General features: G+C 39.6%; 1 protein-coding gene across 1 annotated transcript in view; it reads right to left on the bottom strand.

Annotated features, from left to right (window-relative positions):
- THSD7B (thrombospondin type 1 domain containing 7B) overlaps nucleotides 1–25,656 on the bottom strand; it is a 243,286-nt gene that overhangs the window by 100,979 nt on the left and 116,651 nt on the right. Inside the window, exons 11-12 of the mRNA XM_041407405.1 lie at nucleotides 23,008–23,140; nucleotides 21,949–22,052 (exon numbers count right to left, since the gene is read on the bottom strand). Of these exons, the coding sequence (XP_041263339.1) occupies nucleotides 21,949–22,052; nucleotides 23,008–23,140 (237 nt within the window). The remainder of the gene's footprint in view (nucleotides 1–21,948; nucleotides 22,053–23,007; nucleotides 23,141–25,656) is intronic.

Here is a 25,656-nt window from a genome sequence, read left to right as displayed (position 1 = left end):
GCACGTTGGGAGGGCACCTCCACACCATGTAATGCCTTCAACTCTTCTTTATTCAACTTCAACTACAACTTCAACTCACCTCTATTCCATCTAAAATAACTCTTCAGAGTGCAATTTTAATTTGACACTCACGGATGAGGTGATCTATTATTTGGTTTGCAATACAGGATCTGTATTGCTGTAAGAGCTGAGCTGCACATGTCAATTTTGCTAAGCTGTATGACTTGAGGTTTTATTTTTCCTCATCTGTGAGCCACAACTGCCCACTGCTTGAAGAAGAGCAGGAGAGAAGTACACACATTGCTGTAAAGCCCATTCCTCCTCCTACCCACACACTGAATGCAGAACACAGGATTGATATATTAATGTTCAGCACTATTTTTATACAAGTGTTTTCGTATTCTAAGTAGTTCAGACTCTGCCTGGCCAGGAAGGCAAAATAATATGAGTTTTTAATGTTTCAAATTTACTTTGTCCAGAGAATAGCTGCAATCTGAGTGCTTCTATGTTATGCAATCAGTCTAAAGAATCTTTCACAATTTTTCCCTTTTCCACCAAACATTATTACAGGTTTTGAATTGCTTTTACTTTCATTTTCTATTAAAAAGAAAATCAATAGAAGTGCATTAGATGATTAATGATAGAAATTATGTTCCTTTCAGAGAACATAAAATACAAAAACATGTTAATTTTTTTTCCTCCTTCTGTGGCCCACAATTACCAAAATTACTCGAGTTCAATTTCTTTGTAGCGCCTATCATCAAGTTATATTTAAAATGAATTATTTATTGCACAACTTGAAAATAAGACTAAGCCATCCTGCTATAAATACATGCATTGAGATGACAGTAAATACAGAGAATCAAACATGCCAAATGGCACAAGAGAGAGAGAGAGAAAATGGAAAACAAACACAACATTACAGTATTTCTAGTAACTCAAGTTGGAAAATTACTTAGCTGATTAAGCAAGCACTGACTTCCTTTGCACTGAAGCAGAGATACTAAATCCAGAACAACACTAACACACCCACATATTCACAACTGCCCCAACATTAGATTTAAAATATGATGGTCCAAGGTAACACCTCAAGACTTGAGTCCACCTTTCCTCCTCAGCTCCCCATTCCCCAGCTCTGGCTCTTCTCATTTTGGTATTCTAGACTCACACTGCTCTTGCCCCCTTGCTCAGGACCAGCAGCTAAAGCTACTGGGACACACACAGGCCCTTCAACAGCTTTTCAACTCATCCTAATCTACATTCTCGTCATGGAAAGTGCTCTCAAAGTTTTCTGAAATACCAGTGGATTTTATATATATGGTCCTGCATAAAACTTTCCACTCTAACTATCACTTTTCTACCGTAAAAAAGAGATAAGAATACTAAATGCTTGGAGGTCTGAAGTCTGGCTACTCATCTCCAGTCTAAAACTGATAATGCAACTGAAATTACTTTGAGTGAAACTAATAAAAACGCATACTCAAATAATTCATGTTATCTAAATTAAGTATCTTTCAGCCATCATACATTATTGTCCACCTCATGAGAAAATATAACGATACTGGATTTGAGATTCAAGGGTCAGCACAGTGTAAGCACAGTAAAGACACTGGATTTAGATTAAAGGTAACAGAGGCAGAAAGAGAATGTGAAAAATTTCCCTCCCACAGCCTTGAAAAATGAAATGTTTGAGGGTTTTCAGGAGATTTACCCAGTGGGAAAACTAAGTACGCAGATTGGAATCCCAGGAAGAGCAAAGTCATACTCTGATGTGTGGGAGTTCCATACATATATACATAGAATATAAATTATCCATCCAGAATGGCTTTTCCTACTTTCTCCCAAACATTCCCACTGTGCATGGGAAAAGTATTTTTTGGAAACCCTATGTCAGGGAATCCATTCTTCAGCAGGAAAAAAGACAAAACAAAACCAAAAAAGACACCCAAATCCCCCAGGAGAGACAAACAGTCCAAGTAAGCTGTATTTCTAAACTGGGCATACAAAAGACCCTGATTTCCCTAAGTATTAGAATGGTATTTTCCCCTGGCTCATGCTAAATGAACTTTTTTGTGTGTGAATGAAGCAGATCCCATAGCTTTGCCTCTTAAAAATAATAAAAATAATTACACCCATCTTCCCTCAGGTTTGCTGTTCAGACCATTCTCACTGCCAGTACATTCCTTTTTACTTCTCTTTTGAAGCTAACAGATCTAAAGGGACTGTTTGTTTTTTCCTTCTAGTCTCTTAAAAACAAGGCAGAAGATCAGAGAAGATGCAAAGGGAGATATCTTACAGGACGTTATGATTTTCATGCAATGATCTTCTCTTCCTTTCTTATGGGCACAAAAAATAGAAACTTTTCTTATTTGGCTGCTGCTACTCATCTAAAATTTTCACTAAGTTGTTATAATTGAGGGGGTTATAAAGCAGATTGCATTACTGCTGAAACAATGGGAAAACTCACAATTATTTCAGGAAAACAGCAGGTCCTATTATATTTTCTTTTTAATGATTCTTCTATGAATAAAGCATTTGTTTGCAAGCATTTGTTTCTGAAGAAATCACACAATCCAAACACTCATCACAATAGGATTATTCATGTATAGCAGATGCAACATTTGGACACAGAAAATTCTCTATCATGATTTCTTTACCATTGGTACAGATAATATAACTGATGGTTTACTTAGCTGAAAAAAAGCAATTAAATGAAAAAAAAAAAAAAAAGAAGAAAAAAAAAAAGAATATACTATAGAACATAAATTGCATCAGACCCAGAAACAGTTTCCACCCTGCTGAAAAATGATTAGGACTAGTAATCTTCATTCCAGGCAACCACAGCCTGGGACACTGCACTATGCTGCATTTTCTTTTATTACAGTCTTTCCAGTACAAATCATTTTAATCTTGGCTATAATAAATCACCAGTTAGACTCTCAGCTTATACCCTCTTTTCACCTGTGAAGTTTTGTTCATCTTTGTTGAAGCTCAAAGCAGTTTCTCCCGTAAAATTGCTCTCTGTGTGAATCTTTCTCGATGCAGAGGGTTTCTGCCAACTGTCATTACAAGATCAGAGGTTCAAATTGAGGAGCACTTAAAGCAGGGGAAGGTCATCTTTGGAAATTAAATTGGAATAAAATTTTGTAGAAGTGGAGGTGGCTATTCACACTGCGCCACTGCAACAACAGCGAACCCACATTTACCTCACATGCTCATTTGAGAGTGGCTGGGCCACAAGGATTTATCCTCAGCTTCCACCTCCTGTAAGAGCAGAAATTCTCCTCACAGCCCTGTCCACACACAGCAGCAGCAGGGGCTGTGCTCCCCTCTGGAGAGGCAGGACCCAGCCAGGGAGGGCATCACTGAGGAGCAGACCCAGACCTGAGGCTGCCTCAGTGACACGAAGCCCAGAGGAACATCTGACCCTTTCTTCCCTGAAGGGGGAACAAATTCTATCTCCAATCATGCCCTACCAGCACTACCACGACCATTGAAAACAAGGGAACATAACCAGAGGGACTTCCAAAATTTCCCAAAGAGGTAATTATTTCTTTCATTTTAGAATTTGTTATTTAGGAAATAAAATTCAATGCAAAACCAGCTGAATACTTTGAAAATCCATCAAGATTCACATCACACTTACTTTTCAGAAGCGAGAACTGATATTTGGAATTTTAACTGTGTATTTCAAAGAAACAGTAAATAGCAGCTTTTTAATTCATCAGAAGCCCAGAGGAAAGGGAACTTTCCATACAAATGTGCTGTAGTTAGGAGAACAACTCTTGCTGTTGCTATAATGAAAGTATAAATACAGCATAGCAGGAATTCATAGTAATTTGTTTCTATGAGCAAGTTTGACATGGCACAGGCAAATAAATTCAGATTGTACAGCTACACAGAAGTGAGACATTCTCTGAGCTACTGCACTGGCATTTTGCCTTTCCTCCATCATTCACTGCATCAGACCTTTGTCTCAATTTCTCTCTAAACCTTTGTCTTGTCCTGTCACAAGGCCCACGCTCCAGGGTTATATCTTATCAGTTAATTAACTTTTAGAATGGAAACGCAGCAAAAATGACTATATAAACTTCTGCTCACATATATCAAAGCCAGTGTCAACCAGTGTGGTTCCTGTGTACCTAATCCAGGAGACTTATAATAAAATCTCATCTTCCATTTACAGCCTGAGGCAATAGTAGGTCTTGCAGAGAGAAATGCGAAGTGATGAGGTTTAGTAGAGCAATAACATTGCTCAACAGTTTAAATATTGGTCTAGCTACTGAACTTTATGCCAGGAGGTTCTGGCATTACATTATTAAATGCCAATATTTCATCCACGGTCTTCACCTACTCAGAATAATGCATAATTCATTTCAGGAAAAAAAAAATCTTGCCATTTAAGATTTTTTTTCGCCCACCACCCCCCCACAAAAGCCCCTTGAATGTAACACTACTTTTCAACAGATCAAAGCAGCACTAATGGGGAAGTATGGACATTGTGTGTGTATAATATATGAATCCTTCACTGCAGATTAATGAACAATTTAGCAATAACATACTAGAAGAAATGAAACCCTCTGCCTTCATTCAGGCCTATAAGGTTGGTGCCAACAAGGAACAAGAGAGAAATTGATTAAGCTGGAAAGTTTGAATCAACAAATAAGGAAGAGGAGGATCCCTGAAGGCAACTTTGATTTTTATTTTACTGACTCTTCACCTTACATCAGCAGATCTCACTACTGTGTACTAAAAAAAAATGGGGTAAGAAGGAATTGAACAAGAGCCAGTTTTTGAAAATAATTTTGCCCACAGTTCAAAATTTCAGTAAAAAACCCAGCAGTAGATAGGATGAAACACAGAAAAAGAATGAAGAATGTGAATGGGAACTGGAGCCTGACAGGCTGGGAGCACCCTGCAGCCCCTTGCTCAACTCCAAGCACACCTCTTCCACCCTGAGAGGATCACACCCTCGAGCTCCTGACTCCTGTCCTTCCAGAAATGTTGTGTGATCTGGCATCAAGACATATAGATACACATCTTATAATTTACTGCCATTCTTAATTTTTTTAAATTTATTTTTAAGGGCATTTTGAAATAGGTTTATTAAGATGCTTTCTAAAGAAAGCTTGACCAAGACCAGTTTTTGAAAGTCAAGAAAACTTATCATTTTGTTTCAATAAAATGCAAGAGAACACACTGCAAGATTACCATATCAGTACTTTTGATTTACTCACCTTTTCAACATGAAGACAGGCAATTTCCATATATAACTTTATTCCAAAGCTGTGACCTTGACTTCTACCAAAAGTTCAATTGTATGGTTATTACTTTTGAAGCAAGACGAAGGAAGAAAGGAGCTCTCCCAGATAAGATAATAAACTGTCAGCTACAGTTTATGAAATACAACGGTTTCAAATAGATGATCTGATTTAATATATGTTGACTGTCAATTCAAAAATTATGACTCGGTCATTACGTAGCATGGTGACTACAGAACTTGAATTACTTCTTTGTCTCATAAAGCATTAGAATGTGTGAGAACAAAAGACATCCTCACAGTCTTCATGTAAGGTTCCAAAGTAACAGAATAATCCTAAATTAAATTAAAAACCATATAGTGAATGTGTATGGTTAATACATACAAATTTGGACTTTGTCTAAAAGTAAAGAAAAGGTATAAAAGTACTGTTTGGTAGAGTTACTGATTAGATCAAGATGAAAAAAAGTTTTTTTCTCTAGTTGTTGAAAACCATAAAGGAATGCATCAAATGGCTATTTTAACTATTCACCCACTTTCCTAGGTACTCATACAACGTAAAAATACATTGAAGCCCACCCCAAACCCCATTATCTCCTGGGAGTGATGAGAACTGTGTACTTGTAAAAACTACGCACATAGGGTGTAATCTCTTTATCTGCTCAACTTAGTAAATGAAATTTTTTCTAATAAAAGGAAAAAAAAATGAGCTACCAACACTGATGTGTCTATCAATAAATGAGAAGTCTTGATGAAACTGCCATGTTTTCCAGTATAGTAAAAACAGAAAAAACTCCTGAGATTCATATGGTGCTTTGAATAGATTCTTGTATCCTACATTGTCCCATATAACAACAGCTTGTTTCGCATTGTTACATAAAATTATTCTCAAAAACAGAAGTGTTCACTGGAGGTAAGGACATGGGTTACATTTAAGCTAAAAGATGTAAGATTGGTAGTTCTCTCATAGCAAAAGCATGAGCAAAGATTGTGAAGAAGTGAGGAAATGTTTAACTCTCTAATTTTTCAAATGCTTATCTACCTTTCTATTATATATGTTTAAAATGCAGTTTAATACACTTTCCATTACAGCAACAGTGTGTCTTCAGCAACAACCTCAAACACACTATATAGAATAATCTCCCAAAATCAAATTATTCTTTATCAACCAAAAATCTCCTGCACCTACAAAAACACTGAATAAACAGCAAATAGTCACCTGCTACCAGTGTTAAACAACTCTTCTCAGAGTAACTTACATGAGGAAATAAAGAAGTGGGACCCAATTATTGTGTCCCACAGGCTGCCCAATGTACCCACACTGTGAAATACAGAGGCAGTGCCAGGTGAGACACCTAAATCCCTCTCCCAAATTGTGATGGCTCCTCCATCATCTTCACATCACCGTTGATCTCAGATAACTAAGGTGTCACAGTATGAATGTATTTACCTAAAAACAGACTGAAAATCTGAAAATTTTTACACAGTTATCACACTAATGTATTTTGGGGTGAAACTCTGTTGCAGCCAATATTTAACGGGTGAATTGACACGACTGGAATAGTAACAAAAGGGGGTACAGCACTTCTGGAAGGGCATGTAAATGATAGTGAAAAGTATTTTATCTACAAATTTTACATCTTTTCCATCTTTGAAACAGTTTATAGAGAATGACTGGCAAAATTTGGTGTGTCAGGGTAGAGACAGAGTAAATTCTACTCAGCACAGAGTGTAAGCCATGAGCAGGAGCCAGCTGGGATGGGCAGGTAGACAAACACATTCATATAAACATATTTGCATTAAAACTAAGTAAGGCATGCTGGAAAGCTGGGCTGGCAGGGAAAAGAAAACTGAAGAAGGGTGCAGCTCAGAAAAAAAAAAAAAGAAAAGCCAAAGTGAAAGCTCTTCTTTGAGGGAATAGGCACAACCACAATGGGGATAATCTGGAGTATGACAGATCAGCTGAGCTCAGCCAAAAGCTATTCACTGCCCTTGGAACTACAACAACAACAAGAAAAGGTGAAAATTAGGTCAGGTTCCTGTGGATTAGCAGAAGGCTGCAGCACAAACATGCAAAATCAGTATTAGCAACAGGCATTAAAGGCAACAAAGGATTCTCCTGCAAATGTCCTGGAAAAAAAAACAGACTCCTTCCACTGTGCCACCCACCCCCCCAAAACCTGGCCCAGGCTCTCACCACCCTTCCCAGGCCAGGACAGCTGCACTCCTGGGAGTGGATTTCTTTATAGGGAAGGGCTATCAAGGATAAACTAACTATTCCAAAAGTGTCTGCTCTAATGAATCCTGGCTGTAGCAAACTCTGAGGAACTGATCTCGACACGTTAGAGGTGAACATCAGATTATTTCTGATTTGCACAAAAACGTTGGAACAAATAATCATCCAACAGGGACAGCTATACCAAAAAAAGGAAAAAATTAAATACATCAACTTTCTCTCAGAACTAGGTTGATGGACACAGTGAAACAAAAAGAACAATTGCCTTATTTTAGAGTAGTTTGTTTCCCTGAGGATAAAAATCCTAAAAATGCTCAGCACCGTGAATCCTAAATGACTTCCTTAGTAATTAAATTATATTGCACCAAAAAGCACATGCCTTCAGGAGTTTGATTCAGATGTGCACACTCTAACCAGGAGTAACTGGGTATGCAAAGATTGGGTGGAGTTGACATAAAAACACATAGAATGCTTGTCACTAAAGAAAACCTCTGAAATGGAATACAGCCTTTTGCTTTATGATAATCTCTGACTATTCACCACTGTTTTATTACTGAATTTTGTTATTGTATCTGAATACAATTTGATTTTATGAGATCTTAAATATTACCTTTATAAACATTTCATGGGATGTTGACTCTCTATCTGCAAATTGCTTATTTGCTTATTGTATCTGTTCATTGATGCCATGCAATAGCTTATTTTTGCATTAGCTTCTTTGTTGAGTCTAGTTTATCTTCTGAGCAAACCCTGAGATGAAATTTTTAATAAGAAATCCTAAAAAAAAAAAAATAGATATAACTGTAACTGGTAAAGACATTTTCCCTTATAGTGTTCTGTTGGCAGCATAATTCAATCAGGGTGTTTATGCCAGTTAACAGAGATTTCAAGAAAGTACTTTTTTATCATATAATCAATATGATTTGAGCAACCTAGAAAGATTTTTAAATAGTAAGCTGAATTCTGTTCACTCCTCCTGCAACTTTACCCAAGTTTCAGACTTCTGCTCAATACTCTCCACACATCATTTCTTTTGCTTCTGCCATTCTGACTGTGCAAACTGAACAGCAATAAAAACCTGTGGTTGAATTCCATCTACAGAACACATTAACTCATTTGCAAGTAATGGAAGATGACGATGAGTGCACTGGGAGAAAATACAACAGCATCATTGGGCTCCCCTCATCAACCTATTTGACAGCTGTACTCGTGTACCCATCACTTATTCCACTGCAAGCCTGAACATTTACATTCCACAAAGCATATAATCAAATTTTATTCAAATACAGCCCAAGAAGTAAGTGCATTTAACTTCTGGAAACACATTAGGTGATTATTTCATTTATAGTAAAAATGTAATACTTGCAAAACCACAGAACCAACTGCAAATTGCTAATATGTTTCATTATTATTAAGTCTGCCCCTTGGAAACACCAGCAATTAGGGTCAAATGACACTCCATAATCCTTCTACATTTCTTTCATGGTTGCCTCCAGTATTCACAGTTACCTGTGAAATTAATCTAACAAGGAAAGGCATTTTTGAAAAGCTTCAGATAAGACAATTTGAGCAGACACATTTTGCCCTGTTTCTCATCAAAGTATTTAAAATTACAAAGTTTATGCTTTTATATCGGATTTGCAGAGTATTAACATTTAAATAAGCTTTAAAGAGTGGCCAGATATATAATCTAAACTTAAAAATTAATAAAAAAAGCAGCCATCTTCCTATAAACACTACAATTAATCATTGTGGTGAACAGAGAGGAAGCAATCCATCTAACCATACCATAGAGCTTTTCACACATCACACAAGTTAATTATTATGAGCAGATATGCTTAGATTACAGGAAAATTTGTACTCCATGAAACCAGGCACTGAAGGTATGTATTTATCTATGAAGCACAAATCTGTCCCTGTGTTTGGATGTTTGCTCACATGCAACTACATCAGCAACGTGGCTTGCACAAAACCCATCCCATCTCACAGGATTGAGTTCTGCACTGGTTTTTGTGTGTTCCACTAAATAAACATTGCAAAAAGGTTCTGAAAAAGCACCTACTGGTCAAAGCAACTCGTCACCAACAGGACAGTTCTGATCTGTCCTGATGCCTTGTGTAGGCTGACCTAGAACAGAGGCTAGATGGAGCTGAAGAATAAAGTACAGATTTATTAGAAGGATTAAATGGATTCACCTTGGGCAGCACAAGAGCCCAGCCAGGGCTACACCCCCCCAGGTGAATCCAAAATGGTCACAAAATGCAGACTGGTTACAGGGCCTTTCACTTTTATAAGTTCTGCTCCATTTGCATATTGGAGTTAATTGTCAATCACAGCTTTAGCCTATGAAGTCCCATCCTGCTTGTTTTGCTCTCTTCAGTCCATGTTGTTTATGCTTTTGGGGCTGAGATTTGGATCATTTGTCCTTGGTCCCTAGCTAGAGAAGGAATTGTTTTGTCTACCTCTCTCTGTGAAGAGAGCTCACCATCCCCTAATATCAAACTCAGAACTACACACTAAAGCAGTACAGAATCTGAAAAATATAAAAGCTAAAACCTGAGGCATCAGTCCCACAAATTCACCACTGCGCCCTGAACAGGGAATGTCTGTGACCACATCCTGTGTTCTGGGGTTAAAATACAACAGAAGAGATAATCCCCAAAACACCCTCAAGAGTTCATGTCTGCCGTAGCTGCTCACTTCTGCAGGCCTATTTATGCTTGATTTTTCTCAAATGCTGTTAAGTGCCTATTACGAAGCTGCCCTCCAGGAGCACAAGGAATAAATAAGCGGCTGCAAAGGCCCGTGGTCAGCGAGGGCAGTGGCTGGAGAAGGCTGCGTGTCCCAGCCGCGGCTGGAGCGCTGCGCGGCACATCCCGAATCCCCCGGGGATGTGCTGATCTCCTTCACCCTGAATTAAACACAGGCTGAAGTAGATGGCCTTGGACAAGCCTATCACATTTTAACAGCTTGGTAAGATCCCCTCATACTGCATACTTCGAGTTCAGGCATTTCCTCTGCCTACACAAAGACCAGGGAAAAAACTAAGATACAGAAAGTTGTTATCTAAAAGACAATAGGAAAGAGATAACTTCAATCACCTTGGGGCACATCAAAGAAAACAAATATATGATTGCAGAGCTAAAACTTCAGTGAACTGTCAAAAAGAAACAATAGTACTGACCTGAATTGATCAGAAAAGTGGTAAAAAGTAACATTTGCTACAAGGCTTCACAACCAAGATCCAAATTTAACACTACAAAATACTCTGCGTCAGGAGAACTCTATCAAATACCAGAATATATTATTCAAAACTTTCCTTATTTCACAAAGCCAATATCAGTAATCCTTTAATAAATGATGCAAGCACCTGGTAAAACCAGCAGCTGCCAGCAAAAAAATTGACTTTTGAAAAATCTTTGTTAGAAGGTGACATATTTTTCATTACTATCTATTGCCATCAAGGTACAGAGATGGCTTTTTCTTCTGTAGCAATTTTATTCCAGGGGAATTCCAATTTTTTGGATGAAGTTTCACTTGATTTATTATAAATAAAGAAAACGGGATCTTCTCCTGAGTCTCTTCAGAACCAAATTGATGACAATAAGGGAAGTGGAGAAGGGTTGTTTCCAACAGGAAAAATGTTTGGAAATATTACTACTGCAATCATCAGACCTGGTTTAGAAAGTGCTAAACACAGAATTTTTAATATTTTTGAACAGATTTAGAAACTGTGCCAGCAGAAAGGAGCATCACTGGACACCCAAAGCAAATGCAATATCGACCAGTTCACAGACACCTGCTGTATTCTCACAAGTGCAAGCACTTCATAAGCATCCCTGTCACTTCCAGTTACTGTTCTGTCACTTTAGTGCACCTGTTTGAAAGACAGATGCTGGGAATTCTGAAAGACAGTTTGATGCAAGGTTATTCATTTATTCTGAAATTGAAAACTCATGTCTAAAACCTCTACTGCAGACATAAAGCAATTGGAGTAACATTAATATACAAATTCAGAGTCAACAAACATGACATCAGGATTCCTTTTACACCTTTGTGGCATGACACTTCTTCAAAAAATCTTGTACTTGAAGATTTATGGTAAGCCACATTGATGAGCTCTGCCATTTAGGATGCTAATATTCACAGTGAGTATTAGTTCTTAATTATTGAAAGACACTTTACTCAACAATTTCCATTAAGAAGTGTTTTCTAAGGAATGCAGAAAAAGGGAAAATGCAAACTGAAATTTTATCGCATTCCTCTGAAGGAAATTCCCCAGACAGGTCAAACCTCGGGAGTCTGACAATGAACAATATATGCTATAAATCAAACTCTGCATTCCTTTCAACATCTCTATGTTCCTTTCACCAACAGTTGGGTTTGTTTGTTGATTTGTTTTTCTGTTTGTTGCTTTGGCTTTTTGTTCGGGATTTTTTTGGGGGGAAGGATGTTTGCTTGTTTGGGTTTGTTCTTTTATTTTTTTCCCCAGGAGGTAAGAGGGGGAAGTCAAAACAATTGACAGTCATTGAATGTCTCATTGATTTAAACAGGATCAGCATTTCAACCCAGTACTGCCTATTTCTCAAATTAAAACCCCTTGGTTCTACCATACTGTAAGAATAAACAAGTGGTCTTCATTCCTCCAATTAACGGCTCTGGAATGTCTCACAAGCTGAAAATCCACTTGACTGAGACCATTAGGGACAAGAAAGAGGTTATTTGGGTAAAGACTGTGAAAGTAACATCTCTAGTGTTTTCCTGACAACTAACAGTATAAAAGCTTTTTAATAAACTCGCTTACTTTTTGGTCATGCTTCAAGCTTTCCTATTTAAAATGTCTATTTGAAGAAACGTTCTCCTTAAGGCCGTTTTCAAGAGAACCTGGATCTTATCCTTCTCAGCGCAGATGAATTTTTAACAATTTCCCTATGAACCGCAGCGGCTTTGACATGAATTGTCTTTGGAGTTGTAAACAGCACAACTGTGACATACAGGAAATTAAAATTTTATAAAAGCAAAAGTAGATCTAAATCAGTACTGAATGAGCCTGCCTCCACATGGAGAGGTGAACAAGAGGGATGTGAAAGTGTTATATAAAATAGCAAACAAAAAAGGAGACCAGCCAGGACAGAAATGCCTCAAGAACAAAGGATGATTCAATTAAATTGAAAATCATCAAGAAACTAGAACAGTTTGCTCACTGCAGGGCCACCCCATTGAACTGAGGTATGCCAGACACACACAGGGGCCAAAAACCAGCAACTAAAATGAGCCCACTTAAAATATTAAGGATTAGAAACTCTCATGTTTCAGGCTCTAAGTGAAGAAAACAGAGTTTTAGGATTAAACAGCTCCTGTATTTCTGATAGAGAGCACATGGAAGACTGTGTGAACAGGACTGCTTACAACCCACCCATGGCCACAGAAGAGATTTCTGTTCTAGTCTGTAACATCCTCTGCACAAGCCATGACGTATCACTACCCAGGCCTACTGCTGACAGAATATTAATTTCTCAGGATTTGTGTGCAAAGTCTGAATCAACTGCTCATAACTAGGATTTTGAATCACTGGAAACTAGTAGTAAAAACAAGTCATAATTGAGAGGGCCTGTCTCCAGTTTGAGGGAGAGATTGCTCTTCATTATGTCTCTCATTATGCCTTTCATCCTCCTGAGTAAGTCTCAGCACAGTTTGGATCTCCTTGGACCTCTTTCATCTACTATACTCTGTTTAATGACAATCCATCATTTAAAAAAGGACCCCAAAAACGACTTTCGCCAATGATAGTTGCTTAGATCATACAGACTCCACACTAGATAAAAGAAATCTTGGGAGGACCAAAGAGAGCTGAACTTAATCAGAGGGATGAAAGACAAAATGAAAATCTATCTACCCTTACATTTAAAAAAAGGAATTTCCTTCAGATAAGACGAACCCAACTCTCTCCCTCTGTGCCTGTTAAATATGGTGTGAGCACTGTCAGATCCTGTGGGACTTTCATGACTGAGATGCTCCAGCAATTCCTGTAAATTGTACACATGTGTATGGTGCTGTCTGAGGTGACCGGGCCACTTCCTATTGATCTAAAACCCTTTTTCCCCCTTCTTCCCTCCTTCCTCCTAATCAAGGAAGAAATACACAGTCTGGCAAGCTTTGATGTCCCTCTGCTTTACTTCTCATTATTTTGATCTCTTAACAATCCCTCTATTGGTACATGCCCTTAGTGTACATTTTCAGGGTCCGTGCCTTCTGGCTTCAAAGGACTGTTCTACTTGATTAAGGCTTTTTATTCCTTTCCCCCAGAAAAAAAAAAATGCTCTGTGTGGCACTAAGAGGATGATATTTGTTTTGTTTTTCAGATAGGAACAGTATATAGTTAAGCTAGGGAGCCTGCTTATTCCCTTCTACAGAGGGGAATATACTGTCCTGGTTTTGAAGGAAATCAAATACATGTAATTTATCTGACGCAGTCTTCATCATCTTTATTTTACAGAACGTCTACAGATCATTGAGTTGCCTTTGGATAAAATGCTGCACTGTAGATTGCTGTCAGGACAAATTCTCTAAGAGTCTCCTCAATTTTTATGTTGCTGGCATAAGGCTACAGTGACAGAAATGACTCAGAGTCTCTCCTGCTATTAGTTCACGTCTATAAAGTAATGTCTTGCCAATTCTCCTCCTGCCTATGAAATACTTTTAGAGCAGCTGTACCTGAGGTGGAAGCTGGGCAGACCCAGGCTGAAATACAGTTTTAAGTGTCCTCTGATGCCTGCTGACATCCCCCATTAAAAACAGGAGGGCAGTCCACCATCACTCTTCTGTGAATAACCTGTCACTGGCAAACCAGTATCAATCTTTCTTCCCCTTGTCCTATCAACTCACACCCAAAGAAAGAAAAATTGATCTAGGGGAACACATTACCTGGAAGATCAGTGGGATGTAATACAATATGAGGACAAATTTCCATGTCCCACTGCAGTGCCCAGCTGCAGATTCCAGCCATACACATTAGCATAGACACCTCAGCTACCAGGTTTTAAGAAATGGGCCCAGGATGATTTCTATGAAAACAGGTGATTTTATTTCTCATAAATTAAACTACAGGAATACCAAAGGCAGCTGAAATGCTCAGAGAGATTGGTCCACTATACCTCACATAGCCTCATCTGTACCCTCCCCTCCCCTCCTACCCACAGCCAATTCTAATGCTGAAAATTAGAAAAAAACTGAAATTAATCCCATGGAAAATATCTCTGGGAGAAGATATCTTCCTCATTCCACTGGTGCAGGGAAAGCTAAGAATGCATACACATATGTATGCATGATAGAAGCATGGCATTTTTGTCTCCTCCTCAACTTTTCCTTGTTTCTCCCTTTATGAAACACTGACAACACATTTCTGCATGAAGCAAATCTATTATCAAATCTACAGTTAAAAACAGATCAAACTTATATGTGAACTGAGAGAAAGCTGACACAAGCAATCTGGACTCATGTAATCCCACATCCATACTTCAGTGATCATGCTCTCCATCTCCTGTATGCAGATATACACAGTTCACTGAGAATGAAGATTAGTTTTAAATGCAAAACCAAGGGTAAAGTATCATTAAGCTCAAGAGATTTTAATTTGTTCAGTGCTATTCACCAGAGGTAGATTCCTAAATACTTAATTTCTTTACGTTAATGAAATTTGGATGTTTTGAAAAAAAAGGTTTCTAATCTGTTCTGAATCTATTGGCAAACCAGGAATTGGAATTGCTCAAGAGAAAGTTCTGGTGTTTTTATCTGACCTCAATTGTTTGTCATTACTTATAGTTGCAGAAGGTGTTATGGAACAAAAATAAAAGGAAGGATTGCCTGTAAAATATATTCTGTTTTATGAAACAGAAGAACAAATTTCAGAAACTTGGAGATGTGGAGGAAAATGTAAGCAGAACATAATTTTATGATGGGTGTTTTTTCACAAGGATAATGCCAGATATAAGTCTGAATTCCAGACTTTAATCTACAGTACTGCTGCCCACCTTTCTACAGCGCAAGTGATGCATTTGACTGTCTTCTTCTTTAACAAAAATTTCACTTTTCTGATTTCAGGGCATGCTCAAATTTATCCAACATGTATTTCTGGTCTGCCCTTCAAAGTACTCACGATTTGCAGTTACCCAGATGTGTTACAGATGCACTCTCTAGTTCATCATCCACACTGTTAGTGACAGCACTGATGGCAGTCCAGGGTGCGTGTGCCCCGTGGGAAGCTGTCAGGATCTGATCAGATGCCATCTGAAACAGCCTTCCTGGCTGACAGCAAATAGCTGATAACAGAGCTTGGATTGGGTTTTTTCAACAAGTTGCACAACCACCTCGCCCTGCATTTCTCTAGGTCATACTTTGGAACTGCACATGGGAGGGTATCACGTGGGACTGGCCTCAATGTCTTCCTGAAGTTAAGGGAATATTATCCGTGCTGCTTTTCACTTACCTTATTGTCTGACCTCCAGCCCAATGCCTTGTCAAGGAAAGAAATCAGATTATCAAAAAACAATAATAATGAATCAATTCTGGTTTGGCTGTTTCTTACCCCCCAGTACTCTCAGTGTGTTTTTAAGCTAAAAATTGCATTAGCAGCAAGAAAAGGAAAACAATGCAACTCATCTTTGTGAATTTGCAATATCATGTAGGGTAATTATATCTGTAAAGTGTTGGTGAAGCCCTGGGCAGACATGGCTGATAGACCAAGGCTCTTCATTCTGGAAAGGCAGTCTCCTTCCTGAACCTCATCCATGCTAGACAAACTCTGCTTCACATTCTTTTCAAATGTCTCACAAACAAGACTCAGCTCCTCACTAGTAATTGTTTTTCCCCTCAATTATTTGCTCCCAATGTCACCAGCTGCCAAGCAGGTGTCTTCCAGACCAGGACTCTGGCTGGGACCACTCAAGTTCAGCTCTGTTTGTGTGCCTGTTACATCCTAGACTAGATCCACCAGGAAAAACACTGACCAACAAATGAACACCCAGCTCAATCAAAAAAGGCTCAAACTGCCATTGTCCTACCTGCCCTACCTGCTCCCTAACACTGGAGAGAGCTGCAGATGACAAGTAAGCTGCTGTCAGCTGGACAGATTGACTGCACCAAGAGCCCTGCTCAAAAAACATCACCAGCGAACTGAAGCAGTTGAGTCCCTGCCACGTTTACTACCATAATTGCATTCCTTGTAAACTTCAGGTTATCACATTGCCTTCAGCCTGTAAATTGTCACAAGATTCTAATATGCATCTCCTGAAATTGGTAATTCTGTGCAAAAGCATTCTGCAACTCAAATCACATTGATGTGTTCATTTAGCTAATCAGCAGTTATATTAACTATCTACAAAACAGAAAATAAGAACTGTTGGGCGACTTATTAGCAAAAAAAAAAAGAAAGTAACACTGATGCTTTTTTGATGGCACATCTCATTATAAAGAGGTTACCATAAAATAATTGCAGGAGAAACAACAACAGTATATATGACCATTTCTGAGTTACTGGTGGATAATACATGAGATAACACAGCTAAAGGATGCCTGTTTGAAATATTTCTGTAGATACAATCTTAACAGGCTATATCTACACTCATCCTTTCATCTTGCTTAATATGATGCATTAACTTGGTCCCTAGTAGATTTGTGATCACAGTACTGCCTATGGAACAAAATACAGTACTGCCCATGTTTTATATAAAACTTCATTGCAATTATCACTGTGTTTAGATACACTCAGGGAATTTAGACAGCAGATTGTTACCATTTTTTCTTATGATGATCAGCTCTTGTTCTGAATCAGCCTAAAACCAGTCTTGTCTGCAATGTCCATACAGCTATCAGAAACCTCCAGAACAAGAGCTAGAAACCTGCCATAAAGGAGACAGGAATCTTAAATGGCCCAAGTCTGGTGCTGCCTGCATCTCACGTTTTTACTGTCAATTCACACACCAACTTTTCAACTGTAACAGATTATATTTAACACTAACCATCTTAGCAAAGTCCATGTGGTGTGAATTTACAACCCAGCTAAAGCAGGAAAGGAAATACATCCTGTGTGGTCTGACACTAGAGCAACCAAAAGAAATACACCCCAGAGATGCTCAATGGGGCTGTCCAGGATTGATCCACCCCGTGACCTCTGGTGAGACAGGGAGAGTTTTGTTCTCCAAAGCTAAGGAATAGCATCTTATTACTGCATTGGTGAGTGTGCATTGTTGTTTTCCTGTACATAAATCAATAAACTAGCTCTAAAAATATTTCCTGCTCTGTGTCACAGCATTTCTTTATTCCTGAGATGGGGAGCTACAGCTCTGAGAAGGACTTACTGTCTCATTAACAGGGGGAAATATGGTCAAACACTCCAAATGAATCAAAGCAAAGTGGCAGGAGCAGGAGAAATAAGACATGGCGCTTTCCATTGCTGAAGTTTCTCCTTGCTTTTGGAAAGCAACTTGTTTTTTCATAATCATGTTGTCAGTGTATTTCCAGGACCAGTTTTTAAAGAAGAGTCTCATTAGACCTGTCTGGTCTTTAATACACGTCTGTTTACACCGCCAATGGCGTTTGAAGCAACCTTCAAAGACACTTGCTTAAAACAGGCTTTCCATCCACTAATTAAACCTTAACAATCCCTTGTAATGAGCAACACATATTTTCCCAAAGATTGTGTATGTCCCAGGTAGTTCTTCATGTCAACATTGAAAGGAGAGGTCATTCCTGAAGGATCCTCCATCACAAACATCTGAGACCACGGAAGTCACCAAACAGCATCTGAAGAAGCAGCGATTCTCATGAAACCATGGAATGGTCTGAATTGGAAACCATCCAGCTCATCTCATTCCACCCCTGCCATGAGGCAAGGACACTTTCCACTACCCCAGGATTGATCCCTGAACACTTGAGAGATGGGAGCATCCACAACTTCTCTGGTCATCCTGTGCCAGGGCCTAACCATTTTGTAAGGTAAGACTGTGTTCCAACTCTACTTTTTGTCAGTTTAAAGCCATTCCCCCTTGCCCTATCACTCCATGTCCTCTCCAGCTCTCTTGAAGCCCCTTCAGGGCACAGTAAGAGGCTCCAGCATCTCCCTGGAGCCTTCTCTTCTGCAGGCTGAACCCCAGCTTTCAGCCTGCCTTCATAGCAGAGGTTCTTGAGTCTTCTGAGCATCTCTGTGATTTCCCTCGACCTGCTCCAGCAGGTCCACATCATTCTCATGTAAGGACCCCAGAGCTGGATGCAGAGCTCCAGGTGGGGTCTCAGAGTGGGGCAGAGGGGCAGAATCCCCTCCCCCATCTGCTGCCCACACTGCTTTGGATGCAGCCCAGGACAAGGCTGGGTGTCTGGGCTTCAAGTGCACATTGCCATCTCTAGCTTCTCATCAACCAACACTCCCAAGTCCTTCTTTCCAGGGCTGCTCTCAGTCCATGCTTCACCCAGCCTGTATTTCTGCTTGGGACTGCCCCCTCCCCTGTGCAGGACCTTTTCTCACAGTCTTGACACCTCCTAGTAAATTAGTCCCTGGTGGAGGAAAATGAGAGCTGAACAGCACCACAAAAGTTTGCAAAGCTCCTCATTTACTGATAGTAATGCTGTCTTATGTAACTGTCAAGCAACATCCTCACCCTGTTTTATTTGAGTGCCCTGTCTTGGCGGCTTTTTGCCAATCATGCCTCAACTAAGTTTAAATAACAACTGTATTTATTAGTTCTAAAGGCTACCTTTCTCCTTCTTATGGCCCTGCTTGCTGAATAAGTTAGTCCATCGAAGCTGATGTAAAAAATGAAAGGCTATTGTAATTAGTGTAATATTTCCAAGACAAAACCGTAAAAAACTGCAGCTTCAGACAGCTGTCATCTCCTTGGCTATTCTGCTTATTATTCACAGACAAACTCTGATATCTTCTGCACATTATGCAGTATGTTCACATGCAATTTCAGTGAAAATGCCCATGGAACAGGATCTCTAAGTATCTATCTCAAAATCTTGCCGAGAGAAAGAACAGAGCTTGAAAGTCATTTCAGACCTCATTTTCCATCAGTACAGTCATTGTCCTAAATAGGTACATATAAACACATACTTTTTTCTTTAGAAATAATTTATATGAATTCAATGTTCTAATATAATTGGCTAGATATAACAGTCACTGAAAACTAAAATCCTCTTTTTTATACAACAGTCAGGATATGGAGAGAAAAAAAAGAATCTAAAAAATGGATTCTTCAAGGAACAGTGAGACTGATTATTTTCAGAAGTAAAAGGGTAATTGCTGTCACACAGCAAAAAAGGAACCAGGCAAATTCATATGAATACTCTTTGGAGAAGAAGCACTTACTGGCTAAAGATGCTGTACTTTATGTAATGCAATTACTGTGTGGAGTGGTGGTGATACCTCGAACGCAAGCTCATTCACTGGATGCCTGAATATTGCAGGACAGCAGCATCTATCTCTTACATCTGGGATTCTTCCAGTGATGGCACAGATTCCCCTGAAAACACCTACAGACTCACAGTATCATACAAGGAAATTTAGGACAGAAGGGGCCTCTGAGGATCCAGTGCCTGCTCTAAGCAGGATCGACCTCAAAGCCAGAAAAGGCTGCTCAAGACCTTTTTTTGTTGAGTATTCAGTATTTCCAAGCTGTCTACAGTCTCTCTGGGCAACCTGAGAGTTTCTCTCTTTTCAGCCTATGACTCGTCTTCTGTTAATTCACTGTGCATGTCTGGGAAGTGTGGCTCCATCTCATATGTGAACTCCACAGTAGACACTCTTCTAGGCTTAACAAACCCAAATCCCCAGCCTCACCTCACATGGTAATCCAAAAATATGTCCAAAACCCCTTCCAGTGAAGAATGACAGGATCAGAAGTCCTCCAGTGTTGAGGTTTACAAGCTGAAGAGCCCCTGCAAGGCATGTAAGCAAACACCTCCCCTGCCTAAAGGGCTGCTCCCTGACAACACAGAGCACCTCTGCACACTCCTGAGGAGTTCAAGTACCAGCAAGGACAGGTATTAACAAAACCTTTATGAAAGTTTCCCTTACTAAACAGTTCTACAGATAAGATACAGAACTGCTGAAAACCCAGCAGCTTCTTTTCCAGACACAGTGTGGTCAGGGTTAGCAGCTGGGTTTCAGCTGCCTTCTCTGTGGAAATCACTCCTCCTGTTCATACAAAATATCTTTTCTTCCATGGGTTTCATCTGAGATCTCCTTTTCCTGAGACACCACTCATCTTTAATAATACCCAGCAGAGTGGTTCTATCACTACATGTAATTATGAAAACCGAAGCTGATACAAAAGCCACAGTTAATTACAAAAAAGTGAATGTGGCACTGAAATCATTTTTGCTTAAACTCATGACTGTAGGTTTTTCACAAGTACCCTAGAACAGCACATAGCCTAGGTAATTAATGGAGGGCTCTCCACAGAGTAAAAGTAAGTGGGATACTCTTCTGTTATACTTCTAATTCTGTCAGAGTAAGATTAACACAAAGTTCATGCACCTACTAGAACATAAAGATTACCATCCCTTCACACAGACTGAACAATACAATTTACAGATTTGAAAACCTTGTAGAAAGGTTTGTGGTCAAAACCTAGCTAAAGATATTTACTCGTTTGAGTTTTAGTTTAAAACACATTTCTTCTTTCAGATACATCCCACATACTGTCAGGGCTTTTCTTTCTTTTCCTTTGTTTCCAAATTATATAAGAAATTCATTTCATCTTTAAAGAATAGCTTCTACCTTTGTGAAGGAGTAAATTATTATGTCAAGTTTCCTCAGTTAGCATACCTGTACAATGATTTTTTTTTTAATAAAAATAACCTTTTGTTAAAGGTTTTATTGTATTTCCCAGGAGACTGATAACAGCCACATCTCCAGCCATCTGCAGGCACCACTACAGACTGATGCATACCCTGAATATTCTTCTCAGCACTTCTGTTCAGAAAATGGGACCACTAATTTCTAAGTGCTTAATTATGCCAAGGGCAGGAGCCCAAAGCCTTTACCCATTCTGAACTTCTTCAACAGTCTTAATGAAAATCAGGCCTCAGGCAAATCATTAGTAAAATTCAAAATCACAAGGAAATTATCCTTTCCATTTTTAGCACAAAGAATGGATTACTTCATAAAGGCCTATAGATAATTCATTTAAAGCTCACACCCTTCAGCTTTAGGCAGAAAAGCAGGTTAAGATATTTGAACATCAAGCATAGATCTCCTCCTATACTCCAAGCTATTGTGTTAGTGGTACTTTAATTCCCAGCACAGCAAACTGAATAACGGAAGCAGTTCCCAAAACACTTTATTTCATAAAGTACTTTAGTAAGTTTCCACATTACCTACTGCAAAAGAGCAAAGACCCTACTTAAATGCCATGTGCAACACCTTTAGCACTGGGGGCTGGATGGAGAACCTTACCCCTGGACTGCAGGCCGTGCCCACACGCCTCGCTCTGCCCCGGAAGGCCCTGGCGCACCGAGGCTGGCACCAGCACACAGGGGCTCCAGCGGTGGCTCTTCCACCTGCAGCAGAACAGCCAACAATGAACTGCTTAAAACTGGAAAACAGGGGAAAAAAATCTGAGCACAAACTCCAGTTACCAATCATTTGGAGTCACAAAGCTGTAATTACTCCTGACACAAGCACCGGGAACTGGAATTCAGATTGCCAGGTTCACCTTCTAGGAAGCCACATCCTTGTCCAGCAATGTTCCCCTTTCTCATCTTGCTGAGCACGTTTCAAAGTTAGGTCAGATAGACAGGAAATTGCTCCAGCAGGCTTTGCCACCAGGGTCTCCTCCTGGTCTGCTTTCCGTGCTCACAGGTGGGCCAGCCATGGGAAGCAGCTTTCCAGGCACCAGGCAGAGCAGAGCATTGTGCCCCCTGCCTGGCACTGCCTTCAGCTCCACACTCTGCTCCAGGACAATCCCTTATGGGATGTGCAGGCTGGAGATTCATATGCAAAGACATCATGCCTTTCTATTTACTAATATTGCACAACAGATGGGCCACAGAATCTTAATGAAGAGCAGTGAGTAACTGCTCTATTGCATTATTTGTCTAATCAGAACTTTTTAAGTGTGCACTATTCACTGGAGTGAGACTACCAGGGGAAAAGACAAGAGTTTCTGCAATAACCATGCAATTATGATTCAGGCACTCTAGGGCTTGTGGTCCCAAAATAGCTTACATTGATTTTTAGATACAATGAGGGGGAGTTCCCAGTAACAGCTTCCTTGCAGGCCCTGAGGTTACTATTTCTAGGAGCTGTGTCTGTTGTTGCTTGTTCTGATGACACCAGATCCACTGAAATCTCCAGTTTGAACTCTACTTTTACACATTTGGCAAGGCACATTATTTGTTTTAAACTCTGCATTTTCCAAAATTATCTTATTTTCTGGTGAAAATTGTGCAGGACAAGAGTCATTTCTGGAGAAGAGGACACCCACTAGAGACTGGTTCCAAGCTAAGTTTTTACCTATACACTGGACAGATGGGAACATCTTCACACTCTCTTTCCTCATACAAGGTGTCTGGACATGCCTGTCCCCCACTGGCAGAATCCTGAAGGATAATCCTGTACCGGGACTGCTTAACTGCAGTGGCATTGCCTGTAAAGCAAAAAAAAAAAGTTGTCTTTCAGACATGGCTGTCATCCCAAATTAGTGATTTAGCTGCCTTGGTCAGAAACATTTTCTGTGTTTCATTTATATTTTGAAATATGAGCATTCTAACATTTCTTCCTTTAAAATTACCAGTAGCTCAGCGGGACAGCAGCTGGAAGGATGATAAATCAACAGCCTAAGAAATGCATCAAAAACCATCTATTTAACAGAACACCAAATCAAGTAAGACAATAAATAAATAAGAAAATAAACACCTTAACTGGGGAAAATAGTAAAAGCCAAAGAAACAAACTGTCATAAAGAAAGGTTTTGTTTCTGAGAACACATTCTGGTGGCCTCAGGCTGCTACCAGTAACCCATCTTTATGGCTCTAGAAATCAGAGATGATAACTTCCTGATAGGAAAACCATTGCAACCAACAGAGGCTAACTCCCTACTTAACCTGAGTTGATGCAAGACCAATCCATCTGGAAACACAGTTCACAAAATCCAAGCACAGAACGCAGCAGGAAAAACAAGAACAAGATTTATCTCTTTGTCTCTACAGCTAAAGCAAACACAATCCTCGGCTGTGTAATTGGTAAGAGCAAACTGAGAGCTGGTTTAACCACTGCATATGGCATTCTCTGGGTACTGCACTCACACTTCAAAAACAGGTGCTGGAAAAGTAAAAAGGGATCTCAGAAGAATTCATTGAAGGATTACAGACCATGTAAAAAGCTTTAAATAACAGACTTCATCAAATATGTCTGAAAGAGGAAAGCAGTGTGCCAATAAGCCCACCATGGGTATTAGTTTTCCAGCTCAGAATAAGAGCAAAGCTGCAGCAGCATAATTACAATGTAGTAGAACAGAAGAAAAACTTAGAAACCACATCATGAACACAAAGCACAGATCCAAGAAAAAGTGTTGACTTTAAAAATACCAAGTCATACAAGCCTCCATGTGCCACCACTGTGAGATCACTGCAAAGGGACATTGCACCGGCAGGAGGCTGCTCAGCACAGCTGCTGCCCTGGTGCAAGAAAAGCACATCCAGAGAGATCCCTCTCCTGCTGCTTTCACAGCCACTACCTGAGGCAGCTCTACAGCTTCCTACAGTCTCCTTTCACAGCCTGATATGCTGCCTGTAAAGCCTCACAAAGAGCCTTTTCTTTAAATCTAGCACACACCATCGCTTCTGGAAATTAAACTGTTTTATTTTCTGTCCACTACATGAAGAGTTTATCCCTGTCACCTAATACATAACCTTTACAAAATTGCAAGGGCTTGCATCCATTCTAAGTCTTCCCCTCTCTAAACTAAGTAAACTCAGTCTTTGTAGGTCCAATTCAATTCCCTCTCATTGCTCACTTTCACGCTGTGCCCAAGGATGTGCAGCCTCTCCAGGGCACAGTACAGTGACCCCTCAGGCATACAACGTGCCCAGGAATTTGACAAGCCTGGCGTGAGTTTCAGCACTTCTAATTGCTGACTTCCATTCATTTTGTAGTCCATTGCATCTTCAGAGGTGCCTGAAGCCACAAAGACTATTTAGGGAGCAGAGCACTTGACACACAGAAGAGACCAAACACGCTGGGACTCTTCAGCTTGGAGAGAAGGCTCACAGGATCTTATCAGTGTGTATCAATACACTACAACAGGCAGTAAAGGAGACACAGACTATTTTCACTGTGATATCCACTCTGAGATTTTTCAAGCAGCTGAGTACCCATTTAAGAGTGATTTAATTTAAGCCACTGTTCCTCAGCTTCCTGATAAAAGTTTAATGTGTCAAAAATCTACCATTTCCCTTAATTAGAACAGCTACTCTGTCAAAAAAAAAAAAAAAAAGGAGATTAAATTTATTGGGCACAATTTGTTCTCAGTAAATCCTTACCGGCCAGTTTATTACAATCTGATTCTTGAAATGTTTATATCTTGAGTAATAACTTGTTCTTGTGGCTTTCTACATAATGAAGTTTGGATGAGTAATCTACAACTTTCTTGACCTTTCTTGTAGGAGGAGCACAGGTGAGAGGGAGAGTTTTGGTTTGGCCTGCCTTGGTATTACTGAGTTTTAGTTTTTTAAGACAATTTCTCACCTATGAGAGTCACCTGAAGCTCTGGCATTACTTTACTACTTCCTTCCTATTCACACAACCTCACTGACATGGGAAAAGCTACTCATTGGAAATCACCTTTCTCCTGGCTGCAGACAGGAAACAATGGCAACAATTGCATTGTTTCAACAGGACACAATGGCAACAACTGCACATTTCCCATGTTGTACTTCCCCCATTCCTCAGAGAGTACATTTCATTCAGTTCCCTCTTGTTTTTAATCCATTTATGCAATTTTCACTGTCTAATATCCTCCAGCTAAGTCTGCATTCTTGATTTCTTGTTTCTAATCTTTGTGAAACAATAGGAGAATCCAAAAGGAAACAAGATCCTGAACACCTCTGACAGTAAGATATAAAAGAGCTTCTCTAGATGTGTTTCGTGCTCCTCTTCATGGTT

The sequence above is a fragment of the Onychostruthus taczanowskii genome, unplaced genomic scaffold (assembly GCF_017590055.1).
Source record: "Onychostruthus taczanowskii isolate IOZ18803 unplaced genomic scaffold, ASM1759005v1 scaffold10, whole genome shotgun sequence".
Taxonomy (NCBI): Eukaryota; Metazoa; Chordata; class Aves; order Passeriformes; family Passeridae; genus Onychostruthus; species Onychostruthus taczanowskii.
This window is presented reverse-complemented; position numbering and strand designations above follow the sequence as displayed.